A 17,354-nucleotide genomic window follows, 5' to 3' on the forward strand; every position below is an offset into this window, starting at 1 on the left:
AAGCTCTGGTACTATCTCAACTTTGGCCAAGAGGGAAAAGAAGGAATGTGAAACCACTGGGAAAAGAATGGAACCACTTATCCACTCCAACCATGCCATTAATTTAGTTCAAGAGGAACCTTTCTCTAGGGCCATGTTCTCTAGAATACACCTCTGAATCCTGAACAGAGTGAAGAATATACATTTGTGATATCCATCACACAGGGAACTCATAGAAATTGGGAAAAACAAAACCTCATAACATTAGAGGGGTCCAATTCTGGGGGCTTTAACTGCTCTGCCCCTCATTCTCTATCATCCCCCACTTCTTTAATCCAGCAACTCCAAATCTCTTTTTACTCTTGAAAGTAATGGCTTCAGAGGTTGCTTTCAGTCTTTCATAGTCCCTGGCGAAGAGAAAAAGACAATATAGTGCATTTTAAATAAAGGATTGTCTGATTGCCTTTTGGTGTTAAAATGATCTTCTGTGAATTGATAATGAAAAGTTTTATTTTTTAAAATGTCTTTACTTAGCAAAATAAAAAGTTGGTGACTATAGAGACTCCCTTCTCCATTTCTTTTTCCATATTTAAGAATTTCCCAGGTGTGAAATCTAAGTCTGGAAATCACTGAATTAGGACAATGTTGCAATAGTCCAGGTGAAACAACATGAAAGCTTGAATTAAGGCAGTGTCAATGGGAGGGGGGCATAGAAAGGCAGGAGAATTGAGAGTGGCCAATTGGATGTGAGGATAGAAGAGAAAGGAATTGCTGGTGAACCTTGCTCTCTGGCTTGGGTCACTAATTGGATGAATGGCAGCATCATTCACTGAGCTAGAACACACTCAGAGGATAAAGGGACTTTGAAATGATCTTGAATAGATAGGTCTGAAGAACTTGCAGAATGTCCAAGTGGAGATAACCAGCCTATAATTGGAAATATAGCACAGGAACTCAGGAGAGGTTTGTGGAAATCTAGGTGGTAGTTGAAGTGGTGGAAGTGAATGAGATCATCAAGTGAGAATAGAGGGCCACTTTCTCATACACATTTTTTAATTTCTTTTTTTTTAATATATATTTTTATTTATTTTTGGTTGCGTTGGGTCTGTTGCTGCGTGAGGGCTTTCTCTAGTTGTGGCGAGTGGGGGCTACTCTTTGTTGCGGGGTGCAGGCTTCTCATTGCAGTGGGTTCTCTTGTTGCGGAGCACAGGCTCTAAGCACGTGAGCTTCAGTAGTTGCAGCATGCAGGCTCAGTAGTTGTGGCACACGGGCTCTAGAGTGTGTGAACTTCAGTAGTTGTGACACACGGGCTCAGTAGTTGTGGCCCTCGGTCTCTAGAGTGCAGGCTTAGTAGTTGTGGCACATTGGCTTAGTTGCTCCGTGGCATGTGGGATCTTCCCAGACCAGGGATCAAACCCGTGTCCCCTGCATTAGCAAGTGGATTCTCAACCACTGTGCTGCCAGGAAAGTCCCTTTTCAATTTCTTTGAGTAATATTTAAAACCAAAGAAGTGGCTGTTGCCTTTGTGTGCCACAATAACCTTCTTGTGGTTAGCCAGGGCTCTAGGTTCTCATGGGTGGCTCACATGGACTGGGTACTTGGAAGCAAAGTCCAGTTTGTCTAGACATAGCCAACATTAAAATACTGAGCACAGTGAGGCTAGAACTTGAGAAAGTCCCATTAAAGGATATTATGGAAAATCTGACATCTTTTGGATAACAGGCAAATTAAAATTTATTACTTTTCAGTAAACAGCTTTGACACTTTGAGAGGACTGCATGTCTGCAGAATCCGTCTGGATCACAAAACAAGGACATCATTTGTTCTAAGTCCTTTGAAGACTGGACACACTAGAAAATGATCCCCAAATTTGAGGGGCAGCAAAAATCCTCTGCACAAAACTCTAGCCCAGTGATTCTCAAATGTTAACATGCACGCAAATCACCTAGGAATCTTGTTAAAATTCACATTCTGATTCAGTAGAATTGTTGTAGGGCCTGGGATTCAACATTCCTAACGAGTTCCCAGATGATGGTAATGCTGATGTTCCTACTCAAAGTGTTACTCAAAGCGTGGTTAGAACCTTCTACGGCAATTTGACATTGATCAGTGGACTTGTCTTAAACAGGGTACTAAGTTTTTGCAATTATTTTCTTTTTCCCTATGTTATGTTTGTTTTCAAATGTAATTTTACATGTTGAATTGAGTACATGAGAGCTTTTATTTTGCATATCTTTTAAAATTTCACTTTAAAAAACATTCATTCTTATTGTGTTTTATAATAGTATTAGTTTGTGATGGATTGGAGGAAAAAATTGATCCCTCACCACAGATAGTTTGAGAAACACTGCTCTAGACAATGAAGAACTTTTTATTTGGGACATAGAATTTAATTAGAAATGGCTGGTTTCTGTTACATATGATTCTAAAGCAGTATTTTAAACTTTTCTTTTTTATTTATTCCATAAACAATAACAAAACTCAGCTAGGTAACATTATGACAGTTTCACCATACACTCAATCACAAATATTTAAAACCTTTGCAACAAGAACAACAAAACCAGAGGTGTTACAAGAATAATTTACAAGAAAATCTATAAAACAGCAAGAAGCTCACAAATGTTCATTTTCTTTTGCACAAGATCACTACACTCTTCCACAACATGTTTTGTGTTACAAAATTCCCAACAAAAGTGTATTTTTTCTTTGTATTGTGGTTTCTAAAACCAGAAACTTTGAAGTAAATATCCTTTTATTAGCACCTAGTGGTGCAGAAAAAGGAAAATTCTCACATACAGACACTTCACAGCACTTTTCTAAGAAAAATATACACTTACAAAATATGTTACAAATTGGCACACTTAAAAATATACAAGATTTTGTAGGCGTCTTAAGAGTGATCCTTAAGCTTTATTCAATTGACTCTACAGATTATTTATAAAGCTTAACTCTAAAAGAAAAAGGCAAATAATTTCCTAACATTTTAAAGTTGCCGTGTCATATGTCAAACAGAAACTTAGGTTACATTCATAAAAAGGACCTCTAACACTTTTATTTTAAATTTTCTTAAATGCTTAAGGGGCTTGGGAAAGGAGAAAAAAAAATGGGGATAATCATTTTATTTAGCACCATAAATCAGTAACTTACTAAAGAGGTGCATTCAGTTTTATGAAAATTAAATTAAGGACTAGTACATTCAAAACTCTGTAGGCAGCAAACTCTAGTCAGTGCTACAGGTATCCCAGTAGAGCATCTCAAGCTTTCTACCCTCCTTCACTGGGAGTCAAAAACAAAAGGCCTCTTCTAGTTTTCATTCTAAGCCTTTTCTTTTGTGTTATAAAACTAGACATCTCTCAAAGAGGCAAAATTATTTAAATATCTCTTTTCTTCTCTTTGAAGGGGATGTCTTTCTAAGACTCAGAAACTACTGAGCCTGCTAGATGCATAGACATCCTTTCCATCTCATGTTGATGAGTGTTTCTTTAGCATCTATTTACTCAGATACCAATTTTAAAGCCTCATTCACACCTTAAACTTTGTACTAACTCTCTGTTTTACATTGTCCTTCTCCAATGTTTTACCTTAGTTATTATTCTGAAACCAAGAGTACATCTCAAGTATCATGTAGCTGCAATAGGAGCTCTGCTTCATGACTGTAGCTACTGTTTAATGCTCTGAGTGAAAAATGTGCCTTAAAGGGTAGCCTGAGTACTGCCATCAAAATAATACCATGCTGGCTGAGGACCCTCAAGCTGATGACAGTGTTTCCCAAGTTAAACAGTCCACCTAAAATCTTTTCTCTCTTATTTGGGTCCTTGAGAAACCTTTACAAAATCCCAGGCCTACACTGTGTTGACAAGATCCCTATTTGTTACTAAAAATATTTGATTTTGGTACTAAATCTTCCAAACATAATGATGGGCTTAGTGAATTTTATGATTAGAAAATGTAAAAAGGACATACTCCTGTAGTGATGGTTAGTCACTTAAAAAATCTCTAAATGAAAACAAAAACTCCTTAAATTAGATAATTTCTCAATAATACAGGGGAAAACAAATACTTCTAGTTCTAGCAATAGTTAGTACTAGCTAGTGCTCCATTCTCTTCAGCGCAGAAACTTAGCTCTGTAATTCTTGGAACTGTTCTGAGAGCATCTGTAAATTGAAGATGTGGCAGATCTGCATTAGACTGGTTCAGCTTGGTAAGAGCAAGCTTGGTTAAGAGGTCCTTGGATATGGTTTTTCTCCTTTAGGCAGTAGATGCTAATTAGAACTCACTAAAATGGAAATTCACTACAACTGCAGAACCTCACATAACACGACAAAGGATGCTAGCCAGAGTTGTTTACAGCTTGTGAGCATCCTTTATGCTTCTCTCTCTTTTATACACACTTACCGCCCCCCCCCATCCCGCCTGCACACATACAGATGCTTCCCAGCAAGAAAAAAGGTCAGAGAAGGTGAAAGTTGTCACAAAGCCCACCTAGCACCAAGGACTTCAGGGAGATGGCTAAAGAAGTGATGGTCAAGGTAGTGCTGGAGGTTTGAAAACATTTAGGAAAAGGTAAGGCCTTAACACATAATTGCACAAAGTAACAAGTCAGAAGAGAAAGCAGGGAGGAAGCAGCATGTGAAGAAGCTGGTATATGAGATACTGGAGAGGCCACTGGTTCAAGCCAGTTATCACAGACCAAACATAACGCCCAAAGTCTCGAAGAACCTTGGTCAAGGCCACTGTTTCAGCACCCTGCTCCACATAGTCCAGCAACTAACCAGGGCAGAAAGGGATCAGATCTATTCTTATACATCTTCAAGGAAAAGGAGTTTCCAATTTTCCTTAGTCATGCAATATAATTCTGCATGTGTGTGTGCATGTGTGTGTATGTGTGTGTGCATGTTTAAAATTAGATTTGAAAGAAGCCAAGGCAATTAAAAGTAATTAAGAGTGAGAAGGTTTCCACCTGAACTTCTGGAAGAAAGTACCCTGGCTAAGGTTCTTATAGTCTGACACTTTGGGGAGGTGGAATATAAGATTATAAAAGAAGAAAAATTCTAAGATCAAGAATTGAAATTAAGTAAGGAGAATATGGGAGAATACCATTCCCAGGAAAGTAAGATTAAATGGGATTCTGTTGGGGAGGAATTCATAGGAAGCAGCTTCTCAGAGAGAAGAGGTTAGAAGGGAGTGGCAATCAGGGATTTCAGACCAAGGAAAATTCCATATAGCTGACTTGAGATATCAACGATAGGGCAAAACACTACTTTTCTATCACTGGTCCTCACTCCACTAAGGCAGCTGGTTGAATAAGGGATCTACAAAAAGTCAGGCCTACTATGTTGTTACAGGAAGAAAATGAATTGTGAGAGCAGAGACAGGACCAACAAAGCCCTAAAAACTGAAGAACTCAGAACATAATGTACTGAGAGGGATATTAAGTGCAATTAAGAGAATAATCATCTTCTGCCTTATCCTGTTGCTCATTTCTCAAACTCAGCTTCCTGTTACATTTTGGTACAAAATGATCGGTTACAAATCACTAATTTAATCTTAAAAACATATAATGCACTGTAGGCCAAGAAAAAAGGTACTTTAAAATGGCAATTCTCTTTGGAGAAAGGGATGAACCATGTCCTAGAATTGGCTCCTAATGGGCTCCATAGGAGCAAATGAAAGAGTATCCATTCCAAAGGACTCATGATAGCAAGTTCTGACAAGGAAATTGTTTATTTCCAACGGTTTCAGGCTGTCCTTCTACCCCACCTCACCCCGTTCTCCAAAGGTGAACTGATACTGAGAAAAACTGGGACAACTGCTCCCATATTTATTTTTATAAAACACATTGTACTCATGGAACATTTTCTTTATTCCTTATTTGACTGCCACCTTTTGATTACATAGAGAGCACTCCATTCCTGTAAGCTAACAGGTGACTTTGAGATCTGGAGTCTTGGGGATCACAGTACAGGCAGAGTTGGTTATTCCAAACTAAATTCAGCTGCAAAACAGAAAAATAAAAACGAAAACAAAACAAAGACCAGTTCCTAGGAACCAGCCATAGCATTTAGTAAAAACAGCTAGCTATCAGAGTGGAGAAATAGAAGAAAATGTTCCAGTTTGTTTATTTTCCCTTTTGGATGGCTGCTGTAGAGCAGGAGACATATTGCACCCAGTGCCTTTCCATTAAGTAATTTTCCAGGACTCAACACACACAAAGCCTAGGAATAGGCCTGAAGCAGCCTCATGAAATGCTCTTCACTCACTTGTTCCCACAGACATACACAATCACACCATCAAGAACACAGGCTTGTTCATTTTACTACCTAGCAGTAAGTAGTAGAGCTGGCTGGTAAAAGGAATCATGGACTGGGAAGTGTGTATACTTATATATATGACAGGCTTCCTTCCATTTCTCTCTGACTACTTTCAAATGTTGCTTCTCTGTTTGTGAATATATTTAGGTGGCAATGACTAGGTAGGTTCATATTTTGCTTAAATTTTTCCTTTTGAAACATCTTCCCTTTTTTTAAAATTCCCTTTTCCCCCACCCACTTATTCTCCACCCTCCCACCCGCAGCCTATATATTCACAAGTTAATAGGTTAGTAACAATATTAGTAAGAATAGTAAGAGTAACAACAACAACAACCAACAATATTAATAATATGAATCCCCTATATCTGTATAGCACTTTACGATCTACAAAGCGCTTTCACATCCATTATCTCATCTGTGCCATAATGCATCAGTCATCAGACACACAGGCCTTCAACTGTGCAAGGAAAATAGATCAAATGTTAGAAGTCAAGTGGTGAACAAAGGGGAAGAAAAAGCTAGTCGCGAGGGATGCTGAAGCTGTGAAATTTTTTAAAAAGGGAAAGGGCTTGAATAAAAAAATGTGATTTCAAAAATTTGTATTAAAGATTGGGAATTAAGTTTAGTGTGTGGCATCAAATACTAGTTATCCTCAGACTAAGTATATATGGCCCCAATTAGTTGTTATCACAAATTGTTCAGCTTATCGAATGTGATTCATAGGTGTCAAACTGAGATGCCTTAACATTTTCTTTAAATGACATTGGCATTGCAAGATTAAACACTTAACACTAAAGCCATGATATGAGTGCACTTTTGACAAAACTGGAATAAAACATTTAGGAAACTACTTAAATAAAAGCAATCTATGTACTTCATTTATCTTAGTGTTAATTTTATAGCTATTTTATAATTTATCCCAGACTATTATAAAATATATAAAACTGAGATATAAAGTATCAGCAATATAACTTTGCACTTTAAATAATTTTCAGCTACAGATTTTGCTTTTAGAAAACAAACTTTAAAGCAGCTGTTTTGTTTCCTCGTAAAAGTTTCTGTAAATGCATATACTTGGGTCCCTGATGGACTTAGCTGTTGTGACTTCCAGACTTTTCCAACACTTTAACCCTTATACAATGGAACAAACAAACCTTTATTGTGCCTTGTTTAATGGTTCATGTTTCCACACAGGACAGTAGAAATTAAAATTTTAAAATAATGTATGTATGCTTATATATATATTTTTAAAAACTTAATTAATGAGCTTTAAACTGTGGGGTGAATCTGTGAGATGAGGTAAGGAAATTTGGCACATTTCAAACAGTATCCTTTAAGTTTTGGTAAATTGTGTAACACAACATATTTTTCCACTGTGATCTACAGGTGCTATCCACATAAGTGGGGGTGGTTAATAGCAAGAATCACTGGAATGTTTCTAGTAAATTAACAGGGACAAGCTCCCCAAATACTCACAACCAAATGTTGATATAGAAGTAAAAATATATACAATACAGTCACTTTTTTGTAGTTTGGCACAATGTTTTACTTCCTTTCCCCTTGGGTAAACAGTGCATAAACTACTTTGTGCAACTGTATGACTTCTAAAGTCTTTTACATAGAACATCAGATTAAAGTTTGCTTCCAAAGACTTATTCCCACACTTTAAAATTCTTTTCTTTAAGCACTTACATGTCAACATACATACCACAAGGCATATTTTGAAAGAAATAAAACACAAACATCAAATGTCTTTCTGGAAAATGGGAGTCTCTTCTTCAAACACAGGTAAAACCCAAAATGCTGTTTCTGCTTTTAGGAGATTGTAGTCGGAATCCCTGCAGAAAAACCAAACAATTTATGCCATCTTAGTTAGCTTTAGTGTATGTCCCACAAAGGGATCATACAACCTAAATTTGTTTACATCATACTAGACGCCGTACGATGCAGAAAAAGATACAAATAGCAGGGGCCACTAGAAAGCACTCCTAATTGCCATATGATGAGATTTTGTTTTCCAAATTATGCTCTTTTTGCTTAAATGATCTTGGCATTTTTGTCTATATAACTTTTAAATTCTGTTATTCAAAAATTTTCTCACTGCAAAGCCCTTCCCTTCCCCAAGTCATTCAAGAGCATATTTTAGTTGTATTTTCTCAGTAAGTAAAAACTAATGCTGACTAGCAGAAAAAGTAGCCTTGTCAGAATTTATCCCTAGTCAAGCCACTACAAAATTGCCCAATCTTTTGTGTGGCTTAGAGGTATAGGGATTTTCATGCACTTTTTTTCTCTTTGTTTTAATTTGAAAAAGAAGGGAATGGGACAGTTTCTTTCATGCAAACTGCTTTCAAGAGGGAAAAAAAATGAGGGACTGCGGGCTTAGCAGAGTAGGAAAGCTAAGGGTGCATCATCTCAGCCATTTTGGTGCAGTATTACCTCAGTTTTTCAAAAGAAGCTGTCCCAGCCTCATCCTTGTGGACCTGTTCTCGCTCCATACGCTTTCCCTTACACTTCTCATCTCTCAGGGCCTTGGAGCTGGTTTTGTGACGATATAACTTTTTGTGTGTCGGTCCATTATTGCCTAAAGTGCTCAGGTTATTATACTTTTTATCAAAGAAGGCAGAGCGAGAGTCCTCGTTATAACCAGGCATGCTTGCACGACCAGGATCACCTATCGCTGCTTTCCCATTGCTTTTACTCACACCCTTGATGGACCTGTGATTCTTAGTGGCTCCTGGAGAGCCACTGTTGGCCTTTTTCTTAGATTCCTGTGGTGTCCCAGCCAATATTTTGAGGGTTTTTAATTTTAGACTATTGGATTCAGGGGAGTAGAATATATTGGGGTCTCCATGGTGCTCCATGGGTTCGCAAAGGGGCTCCATGGAGGCCATCATGAATCTCTGCACATCTGCCATACCAGAGGCAATGTTGGACAAGATATAAGAAGGCTCCTGAAATTCCCGTTGATCATCATCCAGAAGGTTGTTGGTGTTGGTGCCCATGCTCATGTCACTCCAGCCTGGGCTGCTCTCCTTTCCCAAAGACCAATCTCCAGAAAGTCCCTTCTGACTTGGCATCTTCATAGAGGCCACAGGGCCACTATGTTGGATACATTCAGCCAAAGTCTTCCCTGTGGAGGATATGCTGTTGATTTGGCCTCCTCCACGACCGATGCCAATTTGCATTTTCTCTCCATTGACTGCAGCCATGAATTTCCCTTTCTTTGTTGACTTAGGGACCTGGCGGGAGGTTTTGCCAGGTGGTTTTTCATTCCCTTTGTTGTTGGCTTTGGGGGTTTTTTTCCTGTTGTTTTTCTGAGAAGAACTTTGGTTCATAGCCCCACTCTTGTTGGGTGAGCTTTTCTTTCTTGATTTTGACACCTTGTTGTTGGTACTCATTTGACCAGATGGATCATTAAACGCTGATAAGCAAGGGGCTTTTTGGAGAAGGCTGACAGAATCCTCATCATTGAACATATGGAACTGAAACTGATGGTTATTTAAAGTAAATCCATCATCCACTTGGACCTGCCGTGAAAGGGTACTGCAGTCCCATTTGATTTTTTCCATATTGCCCAGTATTCCTGGGGCACCCTCTTGGAACCCCTTTAGTGTTCCTAGTGTCTTGATATTCTCACATCTGGTAATCTGAGGGGAAAGACTGGGGGTGTCAGGTGGGGACATCTCTGAGAGGGAAGAGTGGCGGAATTTGTCAGGAGTGAAGTTGGAGATATCCAGGAGGTCAGTGGACTCCTTTAGTGGTGCTATTTCATCAATGCTCTGCTGGATCACCAGCTTGGGGCTGCAATGGGCCAGGAAGTCATCAGTGATATCATCATCACCATCCTTTTCACAAGACTTCAAGCTTAAGGAGCAATAATTGCTTGAGTTGACAGAGAGTGGGGCCATGGAATCAAAGCTAAAGAGCCGCCCATCATCCATATTCACTGGACCCTGCTGGAAAGGAAAGCAGATCTCTCCATTATTAAAGTGACATAATTGATAAGAGTCATCAGATGAGAGCTGGGTGTCTTGCACAGAGGCATACAGGACCTTGTTGCAACTACTGCCACCACTGTTGAGGCAGATCGGATTGTATGTTGTAGCTGTGAGGTTATTTTCCATGGAAACTACTTGGGAGACTCCAAATTCACATGATTGGTTTGGAGCTATCTCCCTTGAGACTGCAGCCATGAATTCCTGGGAGCCAGAAGTAGGTTTGTTGGGCCACACATTTCCATAGTTGCTTGATTCCATTTTGAAGTTTTGGGTTGATTGAAGCAGCTCAGACTCAGAAGGCGAGGAAAGCACACAGTCCTGGGCAGGCTGGAGAGGTACAAATGATTTTTCTGTTTGAGTGAGGCTGACTTCATTTTGCTCTGGAGAATGCTGAGTGAAGTATGAAATGCCAGTATTATTTGACAAGTCAGAAGCATCTAACAATGTCTGCAAATACCCTCCAGGGATAACAGGTATATTGTTGGCAACAGGATCAGATGATAGAGGCATTTCAGAAGAGCAGGTGGTTGGTAGGAAAGTAGAATTCTTAGCAACCTTTGTCTCATGAAATTCAGATAGATGTGAACCATTTGAGGTCCCAGGAATAGCTTCATTCTTTGAATTAGCTTTGGAAGATTGGTCTCCCAAAAGAGGGGTCATTTGAACAACTGGCTTGCTTTCTTGCCCAGCTTTGATTTTCTTGGATTTTAACCTGGCTTCACTTTTAAATTTGATTTTGTTGAGCACTTTCCTCTCTGGCCCCTTAAATTGTGCATCTTGGGCTTTGACTTTCACTGAGTCAGGGCCTGTGATGTCATTTAAATGTGATCCATTTGCACAGCCGGGGGCAGCCAGAGGTGCTGACTTCAGTGTACCTTTCAGGCCTCCATCTTCTTTACGACTACTAGCTTGCCTCTCATCATTGCAGAATGAAACCTGCTTACCACTTGCTGAAGTTTCCATGGATGGAATTCTTTGAATCCTGTGCCTGTTGCCAAGTTTAGATTTTCGTTTGCGAGCAGGTGGCAGGAATGACACCTCAAAGCTACCTGGTTCAAAGCTTTGCTTTTGGCATAAGGGTGTTTTGTTGGAGTCTGAATTGCTGTTTCTCTGCTTTTTCTTCTTTTGCCAGAAGCCCTTCAAGGGGGCCAGCTTGGCATATTTGTTGAGCTGCGACTCACTCAAATTCACTGTTGTCTCACTGGCATCCACCCTACCCAACTTCACCAGCATGTTCTTCTCACCTTTAAAACGATTGATGATGATATATTTGATAATAACAGGGGGCTCCTTACGAGTTACTTTTCTTCTCTTTTTGGGACACCATTCATCATCATCTTCCTCTTTACAACCACCTGGCAGCCATTCCTTCCTCTCATTTACTTTTTCACCCTCTAGTGAGTCAACATCATATAGATAATCTTCACTATACCTGACTTTTCTCTTGGCTCGCAGCCCATAATTCTGCTGGGAGGAGGAGCTGCCAGAATTAGTGTCCCGAGCCATATAGCGGCTACAGTCCTTGATCTCCCCCATGGCATCATAAGAGACCTCAATGAAGGAACTGTCATCACTAAAATTCCCTGATGCCTCCAAGGAATTGGCAAGATGGCCTTGCTTTGGATTCTTAAATTGCCCTACTTCAGGTCCACTGCATGGTTTATTTAAGGCAGATTTTTCTCCATTATCCTTTGCATCTTTTTTCTCTACACCTTTGTCTTCCTGGCCTTCTTCTTTGCCTTTCTTCTTGTCCAAGTTTTTATCTTCCTCCCCCCAGATAATGCTCACATCAGGGACCTTGAATTGGGAAAGATCACTGCTCTGCTTCAGGGCCCCACTCTTAGACTCCCGCTTGGGGCAGGTAGTGAAGACACTGGGAAAAAAGTTGAATTGGGCATCCTCCTGCATCAAAAGGGTGGTTTTGTCTCGAACGTTGTCCTGGAAGGATTCATATCGAATTTTCAGGGAGCAGACATCACTGCCCAGTGTTGACTCATCATCATCGAACATGTAGTTATCCACATCTTCTTCAGAGAACAGGTTGACAGACAGCTCATTCTTGGAACAGAGGTCAAGCAGTTCAATCTTACTCTCACTAATAAAAGTCTCAAAGTAACCCCAATCCTGATTGGAATTTGCCAGCAAAGCCTCTTCCGTATTGCACTTATCTAATAGTAATGCCTCATAATAACTTTTCTGAGCTGGGTCCTCCAAGTCAATGTCAGGTTTCTCGGCTTCTCGTCTATCTCCTGCCCTTGATTTGTGCAGTGGGAAGCCTAGGAGCTGGTCTGAGAGCAGCTGCTCTCCGTATTTCATGTTTTCTCCAGCATTGATACACTGAATCCCTATATCAGAGACTGCACAAGTTTCATAATCCCTATTTAGATCACTGACTTTTAGACTGATCCCTGGCTCAGGATCTACTGCATCCTTGGATTCCATGAAGCAGCCCAAGCAAGTCCGGCTTGGCTGCATGAGGCACTCCCCATTCAGAGCTGACATGCCTGCAGGCTCCATTATGGCAAATGGAGCTTTCTCACACTCATTGGGCAGTGACCATGTGTTCAGGCCTTTTGCAACACCAGATGTAAGAGAGATGGCATTCACAGAAGCACTATTAGCAGCATGCTCAGGTGCTTCAATCAGGCCCAAAGGAGAGGGAGGGCTCTGCATACAGGGCTTCTTAGAGGGCAGAGGCAGGAGACCTCTGGGATACATCAGGTTCTCTTTTTGAGCCACCAGTATAGGCTGGATTGGTGTAGCAGCTTCTAGAGCTGCAAATGACTTCATTGCCACATCCTGGTCCTCTGAATCTAGAGAAAAGGGGAAAAATGACAGAAATAAAGTTAAAGGTATTAGACCAGACTCATTAACTCTCTTTCCCTTGATCAGTTTCTGGTACTTGATCTTATGATATAAAATCTAAGCTTCAGCTTCTCTAACTTTAGAAGTAGAAACTACAGAGTTAAAGAACAACCTTGATTTTATATTGAACATTCATGTGAGTGAAAAATAATATTTTTTTAGGTTCAGCTTTTTCTTCAGACATACACAGCACTCTCCTCAGAAATGAGGAAAAAATTGGATTGCTTGATCAACTGGAAAGTCAAAGCTTTCAGGGTGGGAAGATGCTCAGATGGGATATATTCATGGTTTTGAACTATGAGGCATAGTCCTATCCTTCAGACCTCACCTATGTTTTGGAAGCTCCTACTGAGTCTAAACATTCCAAGCTTCACATCAGAGCATATTTCTAATTCACCAGGAATTTAGAGGAACTTAAGTATCCATTTGCTAGAGATGATTTGGGAGAGCAAAGGGGTTGGATTCGATACCTCTTAGAGACCCTTCTAGTCCAGTTAGAGATCTGGTGGAATAAAGTTTAGGATTAACTCTTATCTCAGAGGCATCCTAGACTTAACTTGCCCCAGCTCTGTGGATACCGAAAATCTATAGTACTAACAAAGGACTACTGGGAGAGATATTACATACCATAATTAAATTCCCTTACCATTTTCCTTGACCCCATTAATCATAGTGTTTTCTCCGTTGGCTGAGGCAACAACAGCCTTATCTTGTTGGTTATCCATGAATGGAACCTCTTATTGTTTCATTCCAAGTCCAAATGCTGTCCAACCTGCACATTTCAAATACATAATATCAGTCATCAAATTTTCTTCTCTGTTTTAAGCTCATTTCAGCTAGAGAGGTTTTAAAAGGTTCACTGGAATTTACCTATTTCCAGACTGGCTTCATAGCCACTATTGTTTTTGTTTCATAGTTTACACCTACCATATAAGTCAATTTGGAAACTCACACTTCATTCATACATTCTAGATCCTTCTGTCCCCTCTAGGCTACCATACCATTCAAAACTGAAATCTGAGGAAGCAGGCAAACTTACATCTTCTTCCAGATAGTAATACATTTAACCTAATCATGGCCATCCAATTAGGAAGGACGCAAAGTAGAGCCCAGACTAACCTGAGACAAGGGGTGTGTACATGTGGAGATTGGCTTTATTTCTGTTTGTCTCATCTCTAATTCAGATGATCATAAGCTCTTTAAAAAACAAGCCAATTCATATATACACACATATACATCACATTCATATTTTCTCTGTGCTTAAAATTTGACTGCTAAGTATGAAAGAGGTAGAGAATTCCTTCCATGGTTTCTTGGCTTTCATGACCTGAGCTCTGTTTTTGACAAATATTTCTCCAAGCCCAGAGCAGGATTTTTAAATGTGACTACAAAGAAGATCTGGAATTTCTGAAAACGTCCCAGCATTATCTGGTATTTTTAGTGTATAGAACACATATCTATAGCCCCTCATGTCTTGCCCACCTACCTGGAGGGTAGGTATATGCAAAATGATATGAGGCACAGCCACTCAAGGTGGAGGTCTCTACCATGTGCCACTACAGCATCTATAGATCTCTATTTATTCCAAACCCCCTTTCTCTAGACCTTTTCCTCAGCCAAGAATCCATCCCTTTATTAAAAAGCATAGACTACTTTACTGATGGCCAAGCAGCTATTGTAAGACTCTCAACTGTATATTCACTTACTCTAAAACATGCAAATACTATAAAAGGTAGGTCCAGCATTGCGGGAATAAGACAGTTTTAAATGATTCAATCTTTATACCCTAAAGCCTATCTGGGCCTATTTCCTTATCTGTAAAATAAGAAGTCTGTATTAAGCAATCACTCAGTTTTTTAAAAGTTAGATGATCCTGGGTTCCCCTAATATTTATATATCATAATTGCCCAACTTTCTTCTCATTTTATACAAGACCTGACTTGAGAGTAGCCAATAAAACCACAGGTGTCAGGAAAAAGAGAAAGAGATGCTTACTTGTTGTATTTACACAGAAAGAAGGGCTGGAGATTTCTAAAAGGTAGAGATGCTTGGCTAACAATGTCAAAGTCACCATCCTTTGGCAAGGAGGGCTCATTTGTGGTGGAATCGAATGAACAGATCAGATGGTTGAGCCTCTGCTTCAGAGAGGACCCTATGGGCAGATGGAATCACACTGTCATCATGGATTACTCTGTGTATCTTTTTTAAAAAAGGAACTCAGTAGAACTTCAGGTATCATTTTACTCTTCTTTAACCCCTCCACTAATTGTATCTTGGCAGGGACTTGATAAGGGGCAAATTATTTGTAGATTTCAATAATTTAGTGGCTTCTTGTCCCTTATGCCTAAGGCTAACTACAAGGAAGTCCGTTTTTAATCACCAGGAAGACCAAGGCACAGAGAAACAAAAAATAAAATAAAGTCACAAAATAACATAATGGCAGATCTAACAAAGGAACCCAAGTCTCCAGACCAAGAAACCAGGTGTTTTTTTCTTAGAACACAAATGCTTTCTCTACTCTTACCACTTCCAAACCCTGGCCAAAACAAGGCTGTAGAGATATGTTTCCACAAGTTACTGATCTATACTTATACCCCCTTTCAGGTAATGAAATAAAGAACAGCTGCCTCAGGCAAGTATTGATTATTAGCAAAAATTAATGTACCATAAAATATATGCAGGAGCAATGCACTTAAGTATTAAGAATTATCCAGTCTTGTCAGACATGACAAGAATACTGTGTCATGGGACATATTAGTGCCACTGTAACTCTACTGTGTGATGTTATTTCCCTAAGAACATATATTTCCTCTCAGAAAAATCTGTCCAAGCACCCAGGATTTATGGCTCTGCAGTAAATGGAATCTTAAAGGGTTGAGAATAGAAGAAATATGCGTTGGCAAAAGATAAAGAAGAGGTGGAGAGGGGTACGGGAGCTTGATAAGTTGGGAAGGGGAGAGGAAGGGAGCACTAGGTGCTGGGCTGGATACAGTTACAGAAGTTATCTCATTTTGTACTAACAATCACCTTGTAAGGTTGGTTCTACTAGGTTCTTTTTTTTCTTTTTCTTTTTCTGGGCCGCACGGTGTGGCTGGATTTCTGACCAGGGATCACTAGACCACCAGGGAACTCCCTTATTTTTTTCAAAAGGGCAAACTGAATATCATAGATACTAACTTAGATACTAACAGAGGTATTATATTAGATAATAACTTAATGATTATCAATTATTTGGGCTTTTTTTTCTACGGAATTAGAAGGCTAAATCCTGAGCAGACAATCCTTCAGTCCTTTCCTATGACTTTTCAAATCTCAGCTCTAAATGACACAACTTAAAGGTATGTATTTTCCTACATTTTTATTTATTTATACCTTGGCTGCTTATAAAAGATGATTCGTGAGAGGGATTATAATTTTTTATAGCTACAATACAAACAGCTCTGGGCTTGCTTTAGCTCTTCCCAACTGATCAGCATTTTAAGATAGCAAATTTTGTGGGGTTATTAAAATCTATTTTGAGCTAAAATTGATTAACACTTTTGGAATAATGTACAATAAGTTGCTTTGCTGATCATGGTAAATCATACAGTGTGTAACGGCACTGATCTAACATTAGCATGGAGACAGGTATTTTGAAGCAAGAAAATGCTCATTTAAAGTGGAAAAGCAACCACTCCTACTTGGCCTTCCCCTCAGTTGGGCCTGAAGAGGGCGCATAGATCCTGTCCCAGTAGGCTGCCATGATCTTGCCCAAAGGCCTTTAAGGCTCAGGTCTTCTCTTCACCTCCCCTCTATACTCCCAGTCTAGATGACCCACACGAGCATTTGTGTTGGAGGCTGTCCTTGGCCTTTCCCAGCTGAAAAAAAAAAACAAGGAAAGAAAGTATATCATATTTCTGCCTATGGACCTGGGATAACATAGCCTTTGGGACTGGAGTAGTGCTGATCTCTGGAATACCAGTTTAAATCAATTCAACAAATTGACTATGTACTACCTGTGGTCGTGGTGGTGTACCAGAAACTGTAGTGGAAAAGACAGGTGACTGAGACTAGATCCATGTTCTCAAGGTGCTCAGAGTCTATGGGGGAAAACAAGCCATAGACAAATTCTAATAAATATATAATATACTGAAAGAGAGGCAAAAGGTTTCTACAGGAGTTCAAAATGGAGAGAAATTATTCCACTTCTAGAGAGGAGGGA

General features: G+C 39.6%; 1 protein-coding gene across 1 annotated transcript in view; it reads right to left on the reverse strand.

The window, feature by feature from the left end:
• Window positions 1-2,367: 2,367 nt before the first annotated feature.
• The window catches only part of NEXMIF (neurite extension and migration factor), a 144,124-nt gene continuing 129,137 nt past the window's right edge, over window positions 2,368-17,354 (reverse strand). Inside the window, exons 2-4 of the mRNA XM_057538887.1 lie at window positions 13,800-13,925; window positions 8,727-13,101; window positions 2,368-8,128 (exon numbers count right to left, since the gene is read on the reverse strand). Of these exons, the coding sequence (XP_057394870.1) occupies window positions 8,035-8,128; window positions 8,727-13,101; window positions 13,800-13,878 (4,548 nt within the window). The 5' untranslated portion in view covers window positions 13,879-13,925 and the 3' untranslated portion in view covers window positions 2,368-8,034. The remainder of the gene's footprint in view (window positions 8,129-8,726; window positions 13,102-13,799; window positions 13,926-17,354) is intronic.

This window comes from Balaenoptera acutorostrata, chromosome X (genome assembly GCF_949987535.1).
Source record: "Balaenoptera acutorostrata chromosome X, mBalAcu1.1, whole genome shotgun sequence".
Classification (NCBI taxonomy): domain Eukaryota; kingdom Metazoa; phylum Chordata; class Mammalia; order Artiodactyla; family Balaenopteridae; genus Balaenoptera; species Balaenoptera acutorostrata.